The sequence below is a fragment of the Dermacentor silvarum genome, chromosome 11, assembly GCF_013339745.2.
Source record: "Dermacentor silvarum isolate Dsil-2018 chromosome 11, BIME_Dsil_1.4, whole genome shotgun sequence".
In the NCBI taxonomy this organism is placed as follows: domain Eukaryota; kingdom Metazoa; phylum Arthropoda; class Arachnida; order Ixodida; family Ixodidae; genus Dermacentor; species Dermacentor silvarum.
Genome location: NC_051164.1, coordinates 48,025,904 through 48,050,706, shown reverse-complemented (window position 1 = coordinate 48,050,706; position 24,803 = coordinate 48,025,904). Strand labels below are relative to the sequence as shown.

The following is a 24,803-nucleotide window of genomic DNA, read 5'->3' as shown; positions in this document are numbered from 1 at the left end:
CGCCAGATGGAATGTTTCATTTACTGCAATTCACAGCTACAACTGCTGCGGCTGCAAGAGAGTTGAATGCTCTAACCGCGACAGCAAGTTTCATTAGTGAAATTCAACAGACTGTTGGCTTTCTATTCAACTAAAATTTTTGTGCCAGAGTAGCTTTTTGCCGCATCTGTAGGGCTGCCACAAGTGTTATCGGGTGTTACGTAATAATTGATCGCAATTTTTCTGTAAGAACCTTAAAAGCATAACACGGTTCTGCTGTACTTTGCAAGCCAGAAGACCAGGACAAGCAGCCAATCTTGGTTTCATCTGGACTTCATTTAATTCTTGCATCTCTCAACAGCCTCATTGTGTTTGGAATAAGTTGCTGTGGGAACAACTAAGGTTGCCATTCCTTTTTCTTTGACATTTATCCAACTGAAATTGTGACAGTGTGAAGGTATTCCTCAATAGTGCACTGTTGCACTCCTATCCACTAGTCCTTGCTTCTATCTCAACTCGATGATCTACATGAGCCTTACATTAAGGACAGCAGTAAATACAGCTTCAAGCGCAAAAAATTGCTTTTTATTAACAGTACAAAAATTAAATCAATGCCAACACACATCACAGCCCAGCCACATAAAATATGGTGGAAAAAAAAAAAGTGCTTTGCAAACAAACCAGTCAAATCACAGCACCAGAGAACTTCGTCGAAAATTCATGTAAAATCCATAAAATTGCATCTCAAGAAACTTTTGTGCGACTTCCAACCACTGCGATTAACCGCGAACCTTGAATAAGTAAAAATTGCCAGCGGCTGTTGTCTAATGCCGTCACTTTTCGAGCAAGTAATACTTCAGGCATTGCTAGCTAAAACTCGCTACTAGCAGATATAGCACTCGGCACATCGAAACTGTAAAACTGGTCCAAAATGGAACACTGTGTGAATTAGAAACAGAACAAAATGCAGCCAAGCAAAGTCTTGGTCCTTGCGAAGCGACCTACGTGGGTGCACTGCTCAATCCAAGTTGAACTCTTATTCTTGCCTGGTATAAATATAAAGTTGAAGGCTGCTTCATTTGCAAAGCGCGCGCAGAACTGCTGAGATTACGTCGATGAGAACCTACAAAACTACCCGTTGTATGACAAGCCCGCAACATTTGCTAACACTAGCATTCCAAAAAGCTTTGCAGCGTGTAAACCTAAAACAACGTAACAATGGGCTCTTGTTCTTTACCAACATTCCAATGCTTCACAATGTAGCTGTATTAATTTCATTGAGGCAATCTAAACGAGGTGAGGACGTCTGTTTGAAGTTGAATGAGGCTGAAAAAGTCAGGATTAAACAATCATGGCTCAGTCATATGTGCAGCGTCAAGTCGGAACAATTCCAAGAACCCGTTCATTCCAACAGCCGATAAACAAGCAACAGGCGAGTTTCAAGGAGCAAGTATCTCTGCATCCGCCATCAGTGCACGCTGACAAATAGCAGCGAATTTAAGGGTTGGCGTCGCATCGTCAACAGGCGTTGCTGAAAGCGCGTTAAAGGCAAGTCACTGTTGTGGACGGCAGCAGAGGCAAGCGCATGTACGAGTGAAAGCTCAAGCATTTCCATTATGTAAGCGGACACATCTGGCTGTACGAGTTTTTTTGACTGGCCCTTACTTTATATGGTGCAGGCAGTACAGGTATAAATGTAAAGGGCTGGCTTATGAAACAAGAAGGAAGCCTGTCGCTGAGCTAAATGAAGAAAAAGAAGGCAGTAGGAGCACGCTCGTGAAAAAGCGACCGGGCTTCTCCCTTCCTCTCTTCAGCCCGTGGACCGGTGGTGTTGAGAGCTCGTTTACTTGTGCTTCGCTAGCATCTCCTTGATCATGTCTTGGTTGGCCCCGGAGATTTCGTCAAGCTTAAAGAAAAAAAAAAAAAATGCAGATCAGTTCATGTAACAATCAAAGAGACATCAATCCTTTCTGGTCCAATGATTGAATCAGCGTTTCGCAAGAAATTTCCAACAAAGAAAAACAAACAACAAAACAATTTTCAGAAATGTAAACGTCAGCAAAAATAATTACATACTTAAAATTGTTTTAAGCACTCTTGCTGACGAGGACAAGCGAGTGAACCCACGCAAGCGCTTGTGTGTTTCCACTCGCTTGTCCTAGTCAATGTGCTTGCCAACAAGGCTGTACGTCGACAGTTGTCTCATTACATAACTTGTTGACTTTGCACAGCAGATAAATATGGCTGTCCCCGAAATTTCACAATATGTCAATGCGTTGCATCACGCAGTGGTTAGGCTTCTGCGCTCTATTTTTGGAGCTTGTTGCTGAATGAATATTAGTTGCCGTGGGTGGTACTAAAATGGTTTTCAAATAATCCCTTGCCATATTTCACATCATTAAGATTGCGAATAAGAATGTATGAAGAACTACATGCTGCTTACAACTGTGTTCATTGCCAAAAGCTCCAGTTGGAATTTTTAGCCCATTTTTCTCTGACATTTCTCCTTCAGGTGCATGCATACCTGCCAACCTCAAAACTTTAAAATTTGTAAACTCGCGACCAGGGGGGCACGGGAATATTGCCGAGGAGTACGACTTCAAACACACTTGTAAGTACTGTCTAGTACTGACGAGGCTTCGAGCCCGCCATCACACTTCGCAGCCGCTACGGCTACGAAACACCGGAGTGCCGGAGTCGCACTGTGCCGGATGCAGCAGCTCGTCGCACAAAAAAGAAAGCGAGGCCCACAAAACAGGCCATACTCGCGAAAAAAGCCTAGCGAAGGCGACAGGCGAGACAACAGGCCACAGCCTTCCACACAGAAACTGTGCTTGCCGCATCGACCTGAAATCACCGTCTTGCGACACTTACGTACGGCGGGTCTCTATTCAGTTTGTTAATTATTCGTTCATACAATTAGTTACAAGAAATGATATACAGACAACGGCCTCATAGAGACTGCACCGGGACCCTGAGGTTAACGTTGAGAGTAACGCCTATGTTGAGAGTAATGACAACCAGTGACGTCCGGCCGTCGTCAGGTCGTCCAACAACCCGATGACGAAGGCAACTTCTCAGCGTGAAAAATGTCCCGACTCTGCAGACAATTAAGATTACGGCACACACCCTCATCTCTATGCGCCCCTGTGTAAGTGGCGGCCCCACCCACCAGCAACGGTGTGGCTTTGTTACGAATTGAACATCTTTTGCGAATAAAACCAATTTTCTGTAAAAATTTAGCCAACATTCGTAAAATCGTAAGACAGGTCCAAATTCATACATTTTACGGAAAATTCGCAAGAGTTGGCAGGTATGTGCATGTAACAAATTCACTTCATTACAAAATTTGGACCAAAAAGGATTAAGCACACACACACACACACACACACACACACACACACACACACACACACACACACACACACACACACACACACACACACACACACACACACACACACACCAGAATAACGTAAAATCCCAGGCATAACAATTTACAGTGATAGCGAACAGCCCTTTACTTGTCAATGCGGAACACACGCACGAAAGGTATTGGGCCGAATTGCGGCACTCTCAAGAAACATGTGCAGCAAGCCCACTTTGCAACACAAGAGTCACAGTTGACTTAGCCAGGCCTCCCCCGCCTTTATCGATGCTTAGCAATGGTTCTGTGCGCACGAGTTCATGCCGAAAGCATTGCTACACAGCGCAGTGTTCCATCATGTCAAATAAAACAAGTGTTTGCTATTGACACACATAGCACACAACCCTTGGAAATATGCTCAAATATTTAATTCAATGTGGTTAAACAAAATTTCTCATTTTTTTACGGCTCAAGCCCCAGTTCGGACAAAAGTTTGTAAAGAAAAGAAAAATTATGTGCTCTCTGGCACTGAGTCTATGAAACACTGTTTAGTGAAGAGGCAAAGTGGGTAACTATCAAGCGGAGTAGTCAATGCCATGTTTGAATATCTCCTGGGGACCACAAGTGCGATGGCAGCAAGGAAATTAGTGAAATTTCTGCGCAGCAGGCATGGCGAGATTGGTCTATAGACCCATTTGCATAATTCTAGCAACTCTGTCCACACATAGTGTTCTTGCCACCATTGTGAACGATAGACATGAGATAGAACGTCCATGGGCTGTGTACACTGGGCAAGGTCACATTACCGTGGTGTTCCGATATACACAGTTTGCTCGCTGCATAACATGGCCCTGCAATTGCAATGCCCCATGGCCCTTAGCAACGGAATAGGTTTCTAGAATATCTTGCGTCTGCATAGGCACCGCAAGGGTGTCGTACTTTACTCCAAAACAAAAGTGTAAACGAGCAGGCCTCAACAGCAGGAGCGGAGCTACAAATTTTGTCTAGTCTTAAATCAATATGGTTTCTATAAGAACAAAACTATAATAAAATGGAAGCAAACTAGGAAGCGTGGTATTCTGCAATATCTTGCACACTAGTGAAGCAATCCTGTGCGGTCATCTAGCACAGCCGAAGTACCCCCATTTGGCATAAGGTGTCTTGCACTGCCACAACAGGGCAGCACAAGCATCATCTCAATTTTTTTTGCGTGCATTGTTTACAAAGCCAACCGAGCGGAGCTTGAGAGCAAGTCTACTTGGCTTCTCGGTCGTTTCGCAGCTGAGCTGCTAGCGTGTCACTTGCGTCTCAGCAAGACACGCTTATGAAATGTGAAATGTACGCAGTTCCCTACAGTGTCTCAGCAGAGCGAACGTAAGTGGTGCCTGACTAAAACTTTAGTATCAACGAGATCACCACCTGCCGTCGACACTAGATGATAAGAGTGGTGTAGAAACAAGTAGAATATGCTAGAAATTCACAGTACCAGCACTTTTTGGTGATATCGCTGTGGCGCACCAAGTATGGAAACCTTTGGGTAGCGACCCCCCCCCCCCCACTCCCCGACACTTTCGCTGTTAAGATTTCGAGATATCCGGAGTGCGGTGCAAAAGCATTTTGAAATAATATATGAAAAATAAAGTTCACACCAAGCCAGGAATATATTTTGGCTTGACCGATATTTTACGATATCGGCGTATGAGTTACTGAGAGTTTACTCGAGTCCTTTGTAATCTTTAATTTTTGTAAACCACACTGACATTTGCCAAATTGGGTAAAGCGGTTGCTGAAAAGGCAATTTCTCGGTTCCCAGGTATACATTTAGATAGGAGCTCCCGAGGTAAGGATTCCCCTTAATCAGAGACATCAATGGAGTTTTAGCTAGTCCACAAACTTATTGTTTGCGATTCAGTGGGTAACTGGCGAGGTTCATGGCAGCAACAAGGCTCGTAGCGACGTCTTCTGCCGATTCGTCTAACCATGGCACAAGGCTTTCCCATTTTTCTCTATCTTACGTAATCCGCTCTTCGGCAGTCATGGCGACGCACTTCTGCTTCGACAGCAGCGTCATTGGAGCTGATATAAGCCACATGCCACCGGACTGTGTGCTTTGTGCAAGAAAAGTGGCACTGGCGAAAATTAAGAGGAATCATTCCCGGCCTAACACTGCTCCGGACGGCAGGTGTCACACCACTAGGTGGCACGGAGAGGCAGTTTTCCACAAACTCGTGCGGTCCTTAAGCTTTTGTTGCTGACTGTACAATCGTAACAAGAGAGCTTTCAAAGTTGTCTCACCTTTTCCTTATTCTTGATGAACAGGAAGGTTGGCATGCATGAGATGTCGTATCGAGACGCAATCTCCTGAAAACGAAACAGAGAGGAGGTTGAGTGAGGACTATGACCAGACAAGGCATTACGCAGTTAAATTGTTACGTGGATGAAAGCCATAATGAGAAACACATAGAAGAAAGGACAGACAAGCATCTTTCTTCTGCACATGTAGAAATAAGAGCTTTAGAAACAGTGCACGCAAATGTCTTTGCGAATGCAAAGCTCCCCGCCATGCTTGCATTCTCTTTTATACCTTTTTGCATTATTTTGAATGCCTGGAGCAGGGCGGGACTGGAGCGGGGCGCGCGCTGCCGTGCGCCCAGTTTGGTCGCGCTTCCGTGCTTTGGCACTTCACGTGTGCGCTCTTTTTACCTTGACCGCGTTCGAAGCATTCATTGCAGCAGTACGGCGATTTAAAAAATGTTCGTTATATCTGGAAGCAGTTTCCATAGGGAGAGTCAGGAAATTGTAAATGACCTGAAATGTGGTCGTTATAACCGATAGATTGTTATTTCTGGGATCGTTAAAGTGGGTTCGACTGTACCTCCAGTTCTACTCAGTCATGTTAAAAAAAAAAAATATATATATATATATGAATTTTAAGGAATCTCAAGTAAACATTATGCCTCCCAAGAGTTGTATCACCATAAGATTTCTACAGAAGGATCCAGTCGGAATGTAATATTAAAACGACATTGATATTTATGTCCCCCTTCCTCCATGACTCATCGGACCCCCTTCAGCAGGGATAGTGCTGGTAGCGTTGCCCCACATATGCCCTGTCACCTATGTCAAACCTTACTTGTATCTGTGGAACGCTAAAGGCGACAGCTACTTTTCCTTTTCACAAGCAGCCCGAGCAACAATGTTGTGAGAGACGCCCCCTGCTACACTGAGGTATGGCTCCCACTGACACTGGGACACTAAATGATGGCAAGTGTGTTCCATGTTCGGCCACTGAATGACAACCTGATGCATCAACTGTGCCTTCCTTTTGATGTGCATTGAAGGGTGCACAGCAATGCACATGCTTGCGCGACTAATTGGAGGTCAAAATTCAGAAAATGTTAGCGCTGCATACCAATAAAGAATGCAGCCGATGTTTTGTGCAAGTGGCAGCAACCTTAAACAGGCGAGTCTCCCCATGGAATGCTAGAATGTACAGCCCCCTGATCTAGCAACTCTCATAGTTGCTAGACAATGCTGCTAAACACCTGAGCCACACTTTATTTGTGAACATACAGCAGCGAGCTCAAGTTTACTAAAAAATGTGCCCTTTCCTTCAACTTCTTGAAATCCCCGCTTTCATATTCAATGTGCCATACCAATACATACAAGCACTCTTAGCCGGATTTCCTTGATGTCATGACTATCGGCAGGAAAGGAATGACACCTTTGACCTTCGGCAGGACCAGGAATGACAGTCTGATGAATGTTGAGACGGTTGTGACATCATTGTTTCATTTTTATCTGCTGTGACATTAACCATGCCAAATTAACAAGTTTATGCGGTAAAGTTTCTTGTCCCCTTTGTGCTCTGCTTTTTGTAGCTATTCACTTCTTTTTTAACTTATCTGCTTTTTAATTTCGGCTCATTCGTGACCTTTCCGCAGTGTTTAAAGTGTCCCAAATACCGTCAAACCTTGCTTAATGCGTAATTGCGGTTTAAACGTCGCGAAGATTCCCCCACCCAGCCCCCATAGAACCCCATGTATTGGCTGACCGCGTAAGCCGTAGTCACTCATTGCCCACCAAACGGTTAGTGCGTACTAGTTTTCTTTCTTGTTCTACACGCACAGGCACATAATCGGCAAAATCTCATGTGTGCAGACGTTCGATTCTCGAGTTGCAACGCCCGGACGACAGTCGCTAGCGATAGTAAACTTAAAACATGGCCACCATGACGTATTTCCTGCTCGTACTGCTGTTGCCGATTGCCACGCACAAAAGCATGGCCTTCGAGATAAGTTCCCGGTAAGGGGTGCGAATTCGGATCCAACTCAAGAAGCATGGAGGAAGCTTTTCCTTCCTCCATGTCAAGTAGTAACTGCGCAAAAGCACATTTTATTGCGAAGCGAATTTGTGCCGTCACCGTGGATGTCGCTTTGAGGTTCCGTGTGGCCGGGGAGGCATGGCGGGGGAGGCAAGAAAGGGAGGCGTTTACTTCGGCGGTGGCCGCCATATCTTGAAAGAGATCTGCGACGGGGAAAAAGTGTGCACCCGCGCGGGCTTATCTTCAAAGCGAACTGCAGACAACGTGCAACTAGTGTCGGTAGCTTCGTATGCGCTGTGCTTCTGACGTCTAGTTCGCATTGAAGCGAGAGACTGCACGCTCGCTGCCCACGCCTCCTCACTCCAGCGTTTTGAGAGCGAATTTCCGTGGTCATCGAGCGAGACGGGTTTGTGTTTACCTGTGCACGCGTTACACCGTGCTTGTTAATTTAGTTAGTAAGCTGGGCCTCATGGACAAACTGGCTTGCGGTCTTATCGAGTTCGAAGATGCCGTCGTCGCGGCAAGTGAAGATTACCAATTTTTTTGCTGCCTACCCGCAAATAAAGCCTGTCTGAGTGCGTGTGTTTGAGAGCATCATGACGCAGTTCTTTTCCAGCCGGTAAGTAGCTGCTAAACTGGCATTGGCGGTAAATTCGTACATCGTTTAGAGTGTACCTAAACGTCGTTCCCGGCCGACTACGTATTAACGATGTTTGACTGTATTTCCATGATAATTGTGAACACCTTTCTTGCCAAATGTACTGCACCTGCTTCGGCTGCCAACAGGCAGCTGGCAGTATCACTTTAAGAATTGATAAATCTGGTAGTGAACCTTGTGACCATGTCAATAGAATTGACTCCTGTTAATTAGACCTTGGTTAATTAGACCTTTTGCTTAATTTGAACGCACTGGCAAGTACTAGGGCGAGAAACCACACCATGGAACTATGGAATGAAAATTGTTTAGTTTGAATGCAAGAGCATACTACTGTGGTTAATTTGACCCCTCACCGACTACAACCAGAACCCTTCAGTGCAGCAATTACTAAAAGTTTGAAAACATGAATTCAGCATACTGTAGCAGTGATGAGAGCGGCGCTGACAATGTAGCCAACATCTCTCTGGAGTAACCGAGTGCGGTTGATGTTGAGGCTAGATTCAATGCTGCGGAATTTTACTCGTCAGTTCAACACTGAGCTAGTATTTAAAGATGTCGGCGCTCTTTGCCGCAAGCTGGTTGTGTCGTGCTTCAGGCGCAAGAATCAAAATGACATTACAGGCTACTTCGATAAAAGCTTTTGATTTAGTCGTTTCGCCACCAGCTTGTTAATTCGACTTTTTGGACAATTCAACCATTTCTTGATGCTCCACAAGGGTCGAATTCATGGGAGTCGACTATATTATGGCTTTCGAGACCAGGCAGCACAAGGAGCCTTTGCTTATGCCAAAGCCGAGCACAATGATAGGTGGAGCAGTGCAAACATCTTTTGAGGGCAGTTGAAGCAAAAAGAAGGCAGCAAAGATGTAGCAAAGGCACAATTTGTAATAAAATTCTGGGCTTATATGTGCCAAAACCACAAATCAATATATTATGGCATTTTACGTGCCATAATATCGTAATCGTATCGTAATCGTGATCTGATCCGATTATGAGGCACGCCGTAGTGGGAGACCCCGGAATATTTTGGACCACCTGGGGTTCTTTAACGTGCACCTAAATCTAAGTACACGGGTGTTTTCACATTTCATCCCATCGAAATGAGGCCACTGTGGCTGGGATTTGATCCTGCAACCTCATGCTCAGCAGCCCAACACCATAGCCACTAAGCAACCACTGCGGGTCACAATCTGATTATGAGGCTCACCATAGCGAGGGCGTTCCGGATTAATTCAGACCACTTGAGGCTGTCCCTTAAATGTGCACTTAAATCTAAGGCCCTAAGGATTCTTGCATTTTGCCCCCATCGAAATGCAGCCACCACAGCTGTGTTCAAACTCTCAACCTCGAGCTTAACAATGCAATGCCATAGCCACTGAGCTAACACGGCATGCAAGAACTGCCTTACCTCATTCTCATCAACGTCCACTTTGAGGAAGATGACCACGTCGCTGAGGATTTCAGACTGTTGCTGCAAGTACAAAAGCAAAAAAGGCGTTAGGCACATTACGCAGGGAGCACAGTGAATACCATGCATATTGGCATTAGAACAAGCACCTTTACAAGTTATGAAAAAGGGACTGGAGGATCTCGAGATAAAAGAAACGTTAGCAATTTCGCCCGAAGGAAGCATTGACAGTGATAGCAATGTCTAGCGTTGCACTTGAACGGTGTTCCGACTACATGCAGGTGCGGCATGCTGACACGACGCAGCACACAAGGCAACTCCTGCTGGGAAAAAGAAACAGCACCCCGGCAACTACCGGGCATCTCGCAATGCTGGCATCGTGAGTGGCCCCAGTGGCATTGCACTCATCGCACCTCAACAGCACACGAGATGAACGACAGAAAACCGTCGGCGTTAGTGCCCAGCAAATATTACAGAACATTAGCTTGACGTTTACTGCTTAAATCCAGAGCATACACATAGCAGCTCAGCAGGATAGCTAGTGTGCTTAGTGTACCTGTGCACAACACTCAGGGCAGCAGAGCAAGGCAGAACATTGAGCAGTGTGTTGACGGTGTGTCCACTTGATCGTTTTTGCAGCCAAACACACTCAATGTATCTGAAGACCCTCAAACCCACCCTGCGTGAGCTACGCAGAATTGTCAGCGGCACAACACGACAACAATGGCAACACACCCGACAGCGTGAATGCACCTCAAGCATTGTATAACTGCTATTGCAATAAAATTCCCAATGTATATTAATATAGCTGTGGGCTTGCTACAGGTGCCTTAAGGCACTATGTTAAAACATAGTGGCTAATGTTCAAGTGTTATGTTAAGGTGTTATTCAAGTGTTAGGCACTGTTATGCTAAAACATAGTGCCTAAAACATTCAAGCAGGACCACGGTGTGTTGCCCGGGTGGCTTAGGGAGTGGTTAATTGGCAAGTTTAAAACACTATAGAGAAACAGTGTTTAGACTAATAAAGTACCCTTCCAAAACTGTTTCCTTCATTTTACGGCGATAGGATGGTCAATAGAAGAGAAGGTAAAGGTCAAAGTTTCATTTTATAAGTTTCATGCTGTAACCCCATTGCTTGTATGTCAGTGTGATGCTGTAGATTTCGAAGTATTTTTTTTTTCTTTTCAGGCTACTGTTGCTCAGTAAAAGTTCCGAAAACTTCACAAGTTCAGTCTGACTCTTTTAGAATGTGATGTATAGTCCATCTTTACCGATTAAAAAAGTTAACTATACCTAATAAGTAATAAGCCTTGGCAGGTGAGGCAATACCATATTTGTTACGCGCATAATCTGCAGCCAGAATTCGAAATTAACCAGTAAAGGGAGAGCACTGTTGTATGCAAATTTCACCTTCAGGTGCTACTTGACTGCACCGCCAATTTCACCTTAAAATGTCGCTTTACAGAAGCGACCTCAAGGCGATACTTGCATATAACCCGCATCAATTATCCTGTATTTAGAGCAATCCTCACCGAGTCTGAATAATCCGTCGGATACTATATACTGCCCTATATAAGTGTGCATACTGATGTTTTTCTCGGGTACCCCGACTGCACCCTTGCCTTATAACCAAATAAATACTGTACTTGGCAACCATTTTTTGTGCCAGCGCAGCCAATTTATGGGGCCAGAGCCCAGCTATTTTTGCAACAAGCCTGCATGTAGTCTATAAATGTAAACATCTGCAGGCTATGTAATGTAAAGCAAAGCAATTATTTCTTTGCTAGTTCAAGATTTTTTTTATAATAAATAAAAAGAATTTGCATGTGTAGTTGAATTGCGTGCGACGAAGCATAAAATCAGAGAAGAGCTCCGCTAATAATTTCACCTATTCATTGCTTCAACGTGGCATTCATAAATTAAATAAATAGTCTTTGATCTTTATGAAGGTTTTACGCATCCGATTTACTTTACCACTATTTCACAGACACCTATTACTCACGTAATGAACCCACTCGCATTGTGAACCTCCCGCCACTTTGGACCTTGAGAATTTACTTTCTTTAATTTCACGAAAATACACGCACCCGACCTTCAGGGCTGGTGTTCAGAATATCCACGTTATCTCAGTGCGATTGACCAGCGTCGTCGACTATCACAAGATCGCACCATGATCATTGGCAACATGTTTTTTTTTCTTGATTTTACCTAGAAAAAAGGAATACATGTACGCCCAAGCTGCGAGTGACGAACCTGAAAGCACCCCGGCCGCTTCTAAAACCCGACACCGTAAATGCGCTTCTCCTGTCAGACCACTGTGGCAGCAGAAGAGTAATAAACACCTTTGCTTTTAGGAAGCCACGGACTCTGTGGCTGCTTTCGCGCCGTGCAACTACGCGGCATTCTGCGAACAATTTTAAACAATGAAGGCAAGATGTTTACGGCCGAGTTTAGCTCTCCGCGAAAGGGCGGCCTCGCGGTGATATCCAGACCGAATATCTTATACTTCTTTCATTGAGATGCATATGCAGATGCTAGCAGGCATGGGCACTCATGTTGCGAGAAGTGTCAAGAGAGAAGTGGTGCCTTGTTCTCTGTTTCGTACTCCTACGATGCCAATGCTGTGAACGTGTGGCGGGCACCTAGGCAAGCCTGCTCACTCAACAGACACCTCTTTCCCTATAGACGAGGCAACCTAAAGTTCGCCCGCGCGGCACCAGCGCCGGATGCTCCCCTAGCGGGCGGATAGAAGTGTCGAAGGTCGTCGCTGTGCCAGCGCACGCTCGTGTTCTGCACGGCGCGAGCGCTCGTGTGTGTTGTTTTCATGATGACGAGCGCGACCTCATCAACCAGGAAAGGTGGCACGCAATACTGCTGTGTTGTTGATTGCCACAACAGCCTCGAAACACGAAAGGTCAAAAGCCGCCCGTGAAGTCCTACAGATTTCCGGGGAAGTGATACGAGAAGGACAGATGACAAGCATTGATAAGAGCAGTGCGCGATCTCACGGCCGCTCGATAAAAACGCAATATTAATATGCTTGTATTTAAAATAGCGCACGACCGTTTGTTTAGTTGTGTCGCGTAGTTGAATCGTACAGTGACATCCGCCATGTTAGCTTAGCGGTAAATGCATACGTGTCGCACCGCTAAGTTGGACGAGGCGAGCTCATTCACGGCCACAGCGGCCGCATTTCGATAGGGGCGAAATGCAGGAACACCCTTGTTATCGTGCACTTTGATTTTTGTGCGCGTTAAAAAAAACCCCAGTGGTCAAAATTCCCGAGACTCCCCATTACAGTGTGCCTCATAATGATTTTGTGGTTTTGGCACATAAAACACAGAAATTTAATTGATTGTACTGTGCATTCACTCGTGATCGGCAACGACGACCTCAAAAAAATTATATCCCTTTTCCAGATGCTGCAACTTAAATTACTAGTTGTGCAGGTAACGAAAGGGGCCGCGCTCTTTTGTGTGGAAGCAATCGGTATTTAATGCAAGCCGCGGTCGTCGCGTGCGTCGTTAAGCGGCAGACCAGATAGCAGCCACTCGAGATGTGCGCGTTATGTTTGTTGCTTGGCCATGCTTTCTAGGTTCACAATATCTAAACATGCATTAAGGTAATTGCCACCTCGCACATTTTTCCTGCCATCTTCGTTTCGTGTAGTAGCCGGCCAGCACCGCCGGATGTTCCGGCGGCGCTGTTATTGCTTGAGTGTCGCAACAGTTTATCTTTTACTGCCATTTTCTATTAAGAGCTTACTTCATAGGAAAAAAAAATCTATATGCCACGTGCCAACCTGTGAACAAAAAAATGTCACAGTTTCGCCCTAAGGGCAAAGCAATGAATGCGATAGCAACACAGCAATGTCATACGAAGTAAGGTGAGCGGCTTTGGTAGCAATATGAATTGTAGTAAACACGAGCTGATTAAGTAAGCAGGTGTGCTGCGGCGTAAGTAGACCGACATGAAGAGAGACTCGATGACCACGAGAAGGCGCGTGTGAAACGGTGGTGTTGATGAGAAGCGCTTCCCGTGGGCAGCGCGTGCGAAGGGACACACCTGTAGTGCTGCACTGCCGATCCGGGCAGCATTGCATGTGTAGCGTGCGTTGGAAAATGTGGCCCGACTATTACTAACTGTGAACAAGCGTGGTGTGAGCGCGCACAAACAAACAGAATAGATCACACTGAATGACTGCAGACAACGACTGTCAAAACGCTGGCAGCGAGCGCATACGCCGCAGCGGGCAAAGGTACGTGCGGTCTATCGCTTCAACGGAAACTGAGCGGCGAATGCACGGCGCATAAAGGTCACAGCCCTGTGGAGATAAGAGACAGGTGCGGGCGAGCGACGAGCGCGGTTGTTGGCAGAGTAGAAGTGCCCCCCCCCCCCTCGCGTTCCCTCCGGCACTGGCTTCCTGCTTCCTTGCTTGCGCGTGGGTGATTGAGTGCGTTCGCTCTCCGTGATAGCGCGCGTCCCCGCACACTTCCGCTCGGGCATACGGCGCGCGGCGAAGATTTTATCTATAGGGAACCTCACGGCGACGGCAGAAATCCGGTTGAAGTGTCCATATAATTGCTATCGCAATAAAATCAAAAAGATGTGACAAAGCATGGGGGTGGGAGAAATGGCACGCATCGTTAAATGTTTGCTCTGAACCCACACATTTTGCAGGATACCTATGTACGCCCTTTATTAGCAATGAAGTACCTTTACAAGCAGCAAACTGAGAACAGGAGAGAATAACAACACTGTTTTAATGCCAATATCATTCCTGGCATTCTCAGACCAGCTTTCTTCCTGGCCATCTAGCTATCCTGCCGCAAATGTGGGCCAATCCCGAAAACAGAGCAGTCTGCAAATGAAGGCCGATACCGTGGGTATGTGCCACTCTTGAATGAAACTCTTTGGTGCCAACTCAAGTCAGTGTATGTACCACTGGGCATGTGCGGACGTCACGGTGCCACCGCCAGATGGTGCGGCATGTACAGGGAAGCATGAGAGAGGAGCTCGACTGCAGTGCATACCTCATACATGACGTGTTACGGATATTCGCACATTTGGTTATGCTATACGAGTTCTGCCCTAATTTTTTTAGATTACTAACAATTTAGTGTCCTTGCTGCTACTGATTTCTCCTGCTTAACGAACTTGAGTAATGCACAGCCCGAGAATAATGGCAAATTCATGGTTAGCTGGGAGGGATGGGTGCCATCATACTCCCCAAGATTCGTTTTTGAATGGGAAAGTTCCATCAACATCTTTGTGTTTCAGCCGAAAACAAGTGCTCGAACTAGCATGCAAATTTTATGCAAAGGCTAAAGGCTAAAAGAAGTTATGTGAAATAGCATTTTTAATTAGTTGCTTCAAAAGCAGCCCCTAAAATTGCGACTACAGTAGAACCTTGCTCATGCGATCCCATTTCGTACGACTCCCTGCCTCAATGTTCGTGATCGAGAACACAAAAATGACCCAATACAGTTACACTTCTTTTGTTTACCGGTTAATATGTTCCCATAGGACGCGATCTTCCGGCACCAACGTTCAATACATCACCAAACGGTGATCGTATGATACGTTTTCCGGCCACTGGATCCCATTTGAACATGTAAAGGTGCGAGGCACGTGCGATTGAGAGCAGTAGGCACTTGCCACAGCAGCTTCCCCGCACTACTCATCCACCTGTGCCAAGTGAACTCTTTCGGTATCAGGAAATCTCGCAGGTCATCGCACGTTGCACTCACAATTAAATTTAATTAAATTATGGGGTTTTACGTGCCAAAACCAGTTCTGATTATGAGGCACGCCGTAGTGGGGGACTCCGGAAATTTGGACCACCTGGGGTTCTTTAACGTGCACCTAAATCTAAGTACACGGGTGTTTTCGCATTTCGCCCCCATCGAAATGCGGCCGCCGTGGCCGGGATTCGATCCCGTGACCTCGTGCTCAGCAGTCCACCAAAATAGCCACTGAGCAACCACGGCGGGTCACGTTGCACTCACAGCTATCAGCGCCAGCCTTAGTGTGATCAGCACCTTCACCTATCTGTTTCACAGAGTGCATTGCATAGTATCATTGGAAGCTTACTGCATGCTTTTAATAGGTGAAACTCAAACATGCTCTTGTTCCCTGGTGCAGGCGTGCGAAGTGAGCGTCAGGCGGCATCGTATTCCCGCATTGCCCACCCGCATGATTTCGTTACAGTTTCCTATCACCGTTTTAAAACACTATGCAATAGTAAAGCAACAACGCCTGTCTCAGGCCCTACCACGTTGACATGCATCGGCGTCTCACACTGTAATGCTTTGCATTACGTAGATGTTAACTACAGATGAGTCTGCCAAATTTTTTACTGAATTCAGAACGTATGTTTTCTCGGTATGTTTCTTTCTCGCGCTTCTTCATAGAACGTATGAATGAGGTTCTACTGTATATCTTGCAGGGGTCCCACATGTGCACTTTGGCTCCACAGTCTTGCCTGCATAGCCAATCTGTGGGCATAGCCGTCTGCAACTTTTGATGTCAAATAAAGCTGACTTGATCCGAGTACTACCATGAACTCATTATGCACCAGCATACCACGTCTTTCATTTTCACATTAACATCTGCCATAAACATGCTGATGTTAAACCAATGTGAGAATGTTGCCAAAGAAACCAAGAAAGAAAGGCAACTGACTTTTAGGAAGGGCTCGATCATCTTGCATGGCCCGCACCAGGTGGCATAAAAGTCCACCACCACCAGCTTGTCACCGGCCTCCTCGAGCTTCTTGTCGAAGTCCTCCTGCAATGCGCAAATTGAAGGTGTAAGGCCAAAAGCAAAACTTACTTACATGGGTCGGGTATGCACCAAAACTGTCGCAAATCACTTTCGAAACAACAATTTAATAAGGTGAGAACATATAAGTGTCCTAGACTTTAGCTCTGTGCCAAAGGCCATCAAGGTTGGGCGCGACAATGAATGGTATCTAATGTGTCCAGGTCAGAGATTCTATTGGCTATAGCTTAAAGTTGGACTGATTGGTGCAAAACCCTGCTTTGAAGAACTATTGGTAATCTGAAAGACATCTTTGAAAATTGGCTCAGTGCCACCTTCAACACTTTGAACTGCACAGTTTGCTTTACATGGTGCAAGGGAGACTCGCACATCGCACTGTAAAATAACGCTGCCCCATAATAAAGTGATGTAACTTTCCCACACATGTGCCTGTTTACAGTGCCTAACAGTCATTGACAAGGTGCACGTTTGTAATCAAAGTGCTGCAATGCAGGTTGCAGGAAAGAATGCTTGCACACAAAAGCATACATAATGTGTGCTACTTGTACAGCTACTTCTGCGTTGACCAAGTTATACGAGTTTGTTTCCGTGTTCAACACTTTACAACATCTTCTGTGACACTGACGACAACATCATAGTCCAGATGCTGGTGTTTGTCTAAGTGAAAGAAGGAAGCTATATGCATACCTCTAATAGTCATAACAAAGGGAAGGCACATTAGCATGTTTTCTAATTGTTTGCTTTGAGCACACACCTTAGTAGGATACATACATACTTTATTAATGGTGATTTATCTTTAGATGCAGCACAAAAACAGCAGCAATCTTGGAACAGCACAGTGACAAAGAACACACTGCTCTTAGATTGCAACGATTTCTTCAGCAATTGCTGTTGCCAATTTGGCCTGTTTCGGGAGCTCATCTGAATAAACTGCCTCTAAGCAGGTACCCCTCTGGTGTCTTTACAATCAGAACAATTCGAAAACTGAGGTACGATATGGACCACTCATGTTTCATGCAAAGAACTTTTCTGCAAAGCCTGACACTTAGACTTAGAATGAGCCCAAATTTGTAAACTTGACAAAAAAATTTGAGAGTTGACAGGCATGCGAGTGCGTGGTCGCGGTGCAGGAGGGCTTAGATACCAGCTTTCAACAGGTCCTTGGGACACTGCGAGCAAGACAGCGATTGAGATCATGTACGGCCACAGCCGCTTCACGTCTCAGTAGTGTTGCTAATTGTGTCAAATTCAGTGGAATAGTCTCGACTTTTGAGTAAATGTGCCGAGTCATGACTTGACCGAATCGGGGATGGCCAAATATCCCAACTATAGTGTTTTTCTTCTGCCGAAAAGCAGTATAAATCAAGATTCTTTTTTTTTTTAAATGCCGACAGTTGTGTTGCAAATTCTATTTCTTTATCGTGGATTTAACTCTGTTGTAGGCACTGACTGTTCACAGAACCTCTATTTTTATCCGCAGCCGTGTTAACTAGGCAACTACAGTGCCTTTCTTGTTGTGAATCACGACATGGTAGGACTCGGAGAAATTTCTAAAATTTGTTGCGGCCTACAGACTGGCGGCTCCTGGCAATGACAGGCTGGGCACCCAAGTAACAATTTTACCCAAATTTACCATTTGTGCCAAAATGGTGCAAAGGTAGTCATCAGATCAATGACAACAGAGTTATCCTGCTGCAGTGGCTTAGCGTCTATAGTGTTGCGCTGCTAAGCCCAAGGTCGTGGGATCGAATCCTGGCCGCAGTTCGATGGGGGCGAAATGCAACAACGCCCGTGTCCCGTGCATTGGGGGGCACGTTAAAGAACCCCAGGCTGTCAAAATTAATCCGGAGTCCCCATTACGGCTTGCCTTATAATCATATGCTTTAATAAACCCCAGTATTTTAAATTTAGTTATAACCAACTCCAGAGGAAAAGCTCCCCATAGTGACCATGCACTAAAATTGCCAACCACAAGGGCGCCACCATGTTGCTACTCTGTGCAGGCGACAAGATGCGATTCAGACGAGACACCATCTCGAGCTTCCCTCAGTATGGTGGTGCCATCTAGTTCCCCCGAGAGCCTCTAAACATATCTTTTTGCTCACCGTAAATTTTGCATCAAGATCTTAAATATAGCCATCTGATCTTTCTGAAAAATATACTGAACTTTACACATTGTCTATATGCACGTGCTACGTTTAGCGCTTGTTTTTGCTATTATTGTGAATCTATTTTTGTGTCAAAAAAATTTATCGTAGCAACGTGGCTGTTGCCGGTTGCCACTTCTCGTTCCCCAGCTGTTCCTCCAGAGCCAGTGCTCTAGCTATATCAGTGACGAGGTCGTAATAGCTTTGAACGGATGTCACCAGAGAACATCATGGCACCACTAAGGAGCCCTTATCTCTACAGTGAAGAAGTTTAGCTTCCACCTGACAACCTGTGAACATAAAAATTCAAAATCCGCCACTAACAAAATGGGGGGGGGGGGGGGGGGGGGATAGCATGCACCTTTCAACACAGCACATGCGTATAGCAGCACACTTGCATTGGAAGGTTCTCACAAACAACACATTGCTAGATCATAGCAACTTAGCTGTCACTGATGATTTATTGGCGCCCCCTTTGAAAATGGGGTGGTGACAAATGGTCGCCTAGCCTGCTTGAGTCTATCAGGTATGGCACACAAGCTTTTCATTCTAGCATATTTGTATACATCTTGTTAATCTCTTTCTCTTCCTTAAAACCTTTCCATCTACCTTGTACCACTACCTATAACAGTCACAGATCTGGTATCAATCTCCTCCCCGCTTTTTTCGCCAATACTCTAAATGTCTCTTGCTTTTCTGGAGTGCTGAATGGTTGATGCTTTCCTTCACTTTAACTCCAAGCACTTCTGGAAGGTGTGTATTACTTACAGGTCTCACTGGTGAATTCCTTCGCATTCCACTGATTTCATTTACCTAAGGGTCTTGAAAACCTACTGAAGTGGCCAATATATACAACACAAATTCTACCAAAAGCGGGATATATTGTCACATGTTCGCATTAAAGCTTGAGCTGATAGACAGCGCCTGTTATAGTCCCCTCTTTCGTCTTTGTCTAGTTGTTGCGCTGACAGATCTCGAACATATTCCAGCTCACCCAGTTCTCACTACTTGTGCAGAATTTATTTCTCGCGAGACTCAAAGCAACATTTGTAAAATCGTAGAATGAGGCTAATTTTGCAAACAAAGAAAAATTCAGCAGATTTGGCAAGTATGCCACTCGTAAGCAATGTCTCTCAGATCACGCAGCAGGGCAAAAGTGTGCCTGCTTTGCTGTTCACTAATGCGCTAAAAGAAGCATAGTCATCTGCACCACAGCAGCTGCATAAATGCTGTCAGGCTTACCACTATCACCACTTCAAAGAAGACCACAAAAGAGCACAGGTCGGCAGAGTAAGTGAATACTTGCTCAAATATTTTCGCAGGCTCTGTGCTTGCTTACGCTTGTTGGCACTCGCATTCCTACCTGTTCCCACTCGTACGATTACTCAAGAGGCAACATCCGCAGCCAGGCCCACCACAGTCCTCCACTCGACACAACACCCCCTCCCATCCTTTCTCTCATGGAATCAGTCCTAAGCGCACACCAACCAGGCACCAGTATCTGAGATAACGGCCGAGTTTGTCCTGGGGCCGGTACCACTCACCTGCTACAACATTACTGCCTAGCCTGTCGTACTCTACCCCTCTCACCGCATGCAACACTCTCTCGCGATCAGGAGGTAGTTTGGTGTCGCCTTGAAACAAACCTCTATTCTCATCCCTACTCTCGTTCCAGCCCACACTGCAATGAATACGCTTCCTTATACCATACAGTCTGAGCAAGTCGCCATACTCCCAAACAACCTCCCCGTCCCAATCCTACCCTAGACCAGCGACAAGCAGCACTGTCCTGGCAGAGCAGACGCGACGTGTAGGTTACTGCTGCCGAACTTGTTGACTGCGGAGCCTACTTGCCATCGAGTGAAGAAGCAAGAACAGCTTTCTCCTCCTGATCCCTATCCACTTAAGGTTTTAATTGAGTTTCATACTGCTATTACTATCCACCAACACTCACTCCTTTGCGTAGTTGACTACCACTTGCACTTACCAGCATCCACTCGCGCTCATACTTGCGTCTACTCCCACTCACCAGCAGCACTCACTCATACAATATGTTTACTTTGCACTCGCTGACAGTTGATCACGTTCATACCCATGCCCACTCAAAATCACCAGTCACTAACCTTTGGCTGTAATTGTGACTAACCGGATCTCCCCCCTGTTCATATTCCCGCCCTTTGCACCTATTCTCACTAGAGCTGTCTCATGTCCATAGAAGTGAGTGTGGAGCAAGAGCCTGAGCCAGTGTATTTGAGTGAGTATGCCGACCTATGCAGCTCCATGGCCGTCGGAAATCTATTCATATCACATGCTTTTGTTCTGTTGAGATTCTAGCGTTTTCCCACAAGCAGAGCACATGTGCTCTTGTATTATAGAACACATAATGACTATTTCATTGTTACTTTTCATCATACATCTTTACATGCTCCTTGGCCATTGGCAAGCACTTACTGCAACAAACATTTGTGCTGATATAGACCGAAATACATGAACCGACTAGATCCCAGATGGCTTTGATATAGTCTTCAATATAGCATATGAGAGGTTTGCCAGGACGAACACCAATTAAATCTTTTCACTGCAACTGAGGCTTGACTTACATTTATTATCCGAGCACTACCGTGTTTAAGTTATCCGTATAATGCTGCAGCTCAGCACAGCTATAAAACACTTAATGCCTGAAAAGTATTGAAATCATTTCAATACTTGACTTAGCTAAGCAAACAAGCATGACACCGAAGGAAATAACACTTCTGCATTGCTGTCTAACCAGCGCCAACACAGTTGAAAATTCCGCGATATATAGACCCAAGTATGGCAGCATGGGCTACAGAGGAGAAAATATTGGAAGTTGCCTGATGATAAGGCATACTATACTGCTCACAGATTTGCCAAATGTTTTATTTCAAGCTACAGCGGTTAATTCATTGGTCAATTAAGGCTGTACACCAACCAACACAGCTTACAGTGATGCCAATGGCGCAACATATGGTTTGCAGGAAGTGACGGCTAGCTGTTTATGCCAGAGAATAAATGGCAAGAACACATGCATTAAGAATGGATAGCAGTAAGGCCCGACTGAGGGGCAGGAAGGTGGGTAGGGACAACGCATGCATCTAAAGTGAGTGGTACTCGAGCCGCCGAAAGGTTAATGCGCAAATGAACGCTTCAAAGACTCAGTGCCCGGTCAGCACTTCAGGAAATGTGTCGGGGCGCAGCGCAAACACGAGGCACTAAAGATACGACAGTCGTCCCCAAGCTAAAGTGGCGCGCGCGGCATGCAATCAGACGTGGGAGAGTTGTGCGACGGGCAGCGCGATAAACGCTACCAGATAGCTGTTTCCATTCATTCCTTCGGCGACCTTAATCGCCAGGTACCGCGGCCAAGCTCACTTCACGCAATCTGGGCGTCGCTACGCGATTCTTTATTTCTCAAGGGCGATGATTCTCCTTAATTTGCATATCCGCACGCAAACGCCCACGGTGGCCGTTGAAACAGCATTGCGACGGCTGGGACTAGGAGAACGCACCACGTAAGGCAAAACGCACGCGCTTGACCATTGCACACCGGACTGACACCGACGAAACACGCAACGAACCAAGCGGATCCAAGAAAACCAGTCAACAACGGAACCTACCAAGGAGGCAGCCGGCAAACCGCCGCCGGTAACGTCACATCCTAGCGACAGATGGGCGTGAACCGCGCGATTAAAAGCAAGAAACGCCGGCGGGCACAAGCAAGCGCAGCTGGCAAGGCCAGCGTTTTTCTTTTGGACGGCTTTTTCTGTTCCGGTTTTCCCTTTCGCTCGATTCGTTCCATCGTATCTTTCGCGGCGCCAACCGGGCGACACCAAGAAAGACCTCGCGGAGCGCCTACTGTACGCACAGCTCGACGGCTAGATGCTACGAGGCACAAATACTATCGAATAAACGCATCAACCTGCCACGAATCAAACGCGCACGGCTCTCAATGGGGCCCGAAATCAGAAAGGGCGGTCGTGCGGTCGGCGAAAACGCGCGCTTTCAAGAAACGAATGAATGAACGAATGCGCCTCCACCCCCTCGCCCGTGCTTCATCGGTCGTTGAAAAGAACGTTCCGAGCGGTATTCAAAACCGAGCGCGCGCTAGTAAAAAAACCAAACCAACGACCTTAAGCGAGTCATGACGGTTTCACAGTCAGCACAAGTCTTGAACCAGTCGCACGAAGACGAACTGCACGCAGGAAAAAGTCCGCGCGCACATTTAGGCCTACGCACAGACATCGGCACCGGAAGAAACAACCGAACCTTGGAAGCGGCCACGGTTCTCTTTTTCCCGCTAAACCAAACCGCCGAACAAGTCACTCGACTTCGGGGGTCTCTCACCGTGCTCTCGACGACCTGGATGACCATCTTGGTGGCGAGTCTAGCCGATAGACCGACGACTTTCAACAAACGCAACACGTAGTCGTGCTCGCGACGTGCACTCCAGCGAAGTCTACGGGAAGGCGGGGTTTTTTTGTCGGTTTCCTTCGCGAAAGGCGGGAAGGACGTACGAAGGAGCGTGGCGACGTCGGGATTGGTCCAGTTTTAGTCACGCGGTTCCGGCTTTCTCTTGGCCGGTTGCCACGGCAACAGACGCAGCCGATCATCCGGGTCAAGCACAAAATCGATCCGCTCGAAACCGAAGCTAGAGCATTGCCAGCGTACGCTTCCTTCTTCCCTGAAACGAGCAAAAAGACGCACAAATTGCGGCCGACCGTAAATCAATCCAGCTTGTCCACTTATTTCTCTTGCTCCTTGAGCACGCGAAATTCGCCTTGTCTCCCCAATGCGGTGACATTAATCTTTGAAGAGGTCAGCGCACGGTCGCTTGGCTACCGGTTATATTTATCGGTTCCGTGTGTTTCTCTTGCCAGTTTTCCTCCATGTCACAACTGCACAGAAGAAAGGTAACAAATACGTATCGCACTGAAGCATGGTCAAATGATGCTGGTAGAGCTTTCCGGTAGAAAACAGAGCAACGACGTCCTAAAAGTGAACGCTAGATTCGTGTATAAGCCGCACATCTACGGTGGTTGAATTCAATTGTAGTATTCTAGTGCTACATTGAGGGCGACGTTTAGAGACAGACACCAGAAGTTCGTGCAGAGCCTTTATACTAATTCTGGCTCCTCGGCAAAACTAGCAACACTGTGCTTTACATGTACATACACTTCCTGGTTAAATAGTTGGTCCACTGTGTTGAATCGTTTGCTGGGAGCCTTCCCGGAAAATAGTAAGTGTAAACTGATAAGGGAAAAAAAAAAAAGCCCTAAGAGTTACTAACTTTATAAACTTTCGGGAAAGTGGCGAAACATTTAAAGCGAAAATAAGAAAATTGGAAGCGCGCGAAATTTAAATCTGTTACTATGCCTAAGAGCATTTGAATCCGCAGATCGGCGCGCTGTTCTTGGGGCTCTGTGAAAGTTTGGAAGTTGGAGCAGATATATCTTGTGTATAGTTGGTATCTACCTATCAACTCACTTAAACTTAATTCTTAGAAAACCTGAAGTTGGCTTCAAACTAGAACAGCAATCTTGACAGCAATCTTGACCGAGTCCCAAGACTCTCTCACACATCCGACCCACAGTGAAATGCACAGAAGTACAGCCAACTGCCACTTTGTACTTATTCAAAGCGTAAGAGAGTATTCAGTGTCAGAGAATTTGAAAGGACACTTAGACACATAAAAATAAATAAACCACTAAGTAAAATTAGATAAAAAATAATTCTTTCAAAACCAATTTTTATTAATTTCGGTCTAATAGATTGATTATTCCGAGAGATAACGAGGGTCAAAGTTCGACTTTTCGAGTATACCTCAGCGTGCGCGTCGCGGATTTCGAAGAAGTTTTCGTATTTGAGCCCAGTTGTGGCACAATAAAAATTCTTTAATCTTGTCAAGTCCAGTGTCTGGCTAAATTAGCATAAATTGTAGCACATATTCACCGATAAAAATTGAATTTGGCTAGAGCGTACGTGATTCATGTCATCGCGGCAGTGCTGCAATATTTTTTTTTGCGCATGTCGCTGAACTAAGACATAAATGCCGCTAAATTTCCACTAAATTTTGAATCAACGTCGCTAAAATTGTCGCTAAAACTGCCGAATTAA

At 45.9% G+C, this 24,803-nt stretch overlaps 1 protein-coding gene across 1 annotated transcript; it reads right to left on the bottom strand.

Annotated features, from left to right (window-relative positions):
* Positions 1-542: 542 nt before the first annotated feature.
* LOC119433768 (thioredoxin) lies at positions 543-23,191 on the bottom strand. Its single transcript, XM_037701016.2, has 5 exons — positions 23,034-23,191; positions 16,423-16,527; positions 9,737-9,799; positions 5,642-5,707; positions 543-1,885 (listed from the first exon to the last, which is right to left on the bottom strand). The coding sequence occupies exons 1-5, from the start codon at positions 23,058-23,060 to the stop codon at positions 1,823-1,825; spliced, it is 324 nt and encodes a 107-aa protein (XP_037556944.1). The 5' UTR covers positions 23,061-23,191; the 3' UTR covers positions 543-1,822.
* Positions 23,192-24,803: the final 1,612 nt, after the last annotated feature.

Excerpts from the sequence above, each read along its gene's own strand:
- LOC119433768 (XM_037701016.2), bottom strand. The coding sequence starts at position 23,060 with ATGGTCATCCAGGTCGTCGAGAGCACG. Across the intron at positions 5,708-9,736 it reads TGGACGTTGATGAGAATGAG|GAGATTGCGTCTCGATACGA; the intron begins GTAAGGCAGTTC and ends TTTCGTTTTCAG. Across the intron at positions 1,886-5,641 it reads TCATCAAGAATAAGGAAAAG|CTTGACGAAATCTCCGGGGC; the intron begins GTGAGACAACTT and ends TTTTTCTTTAAG.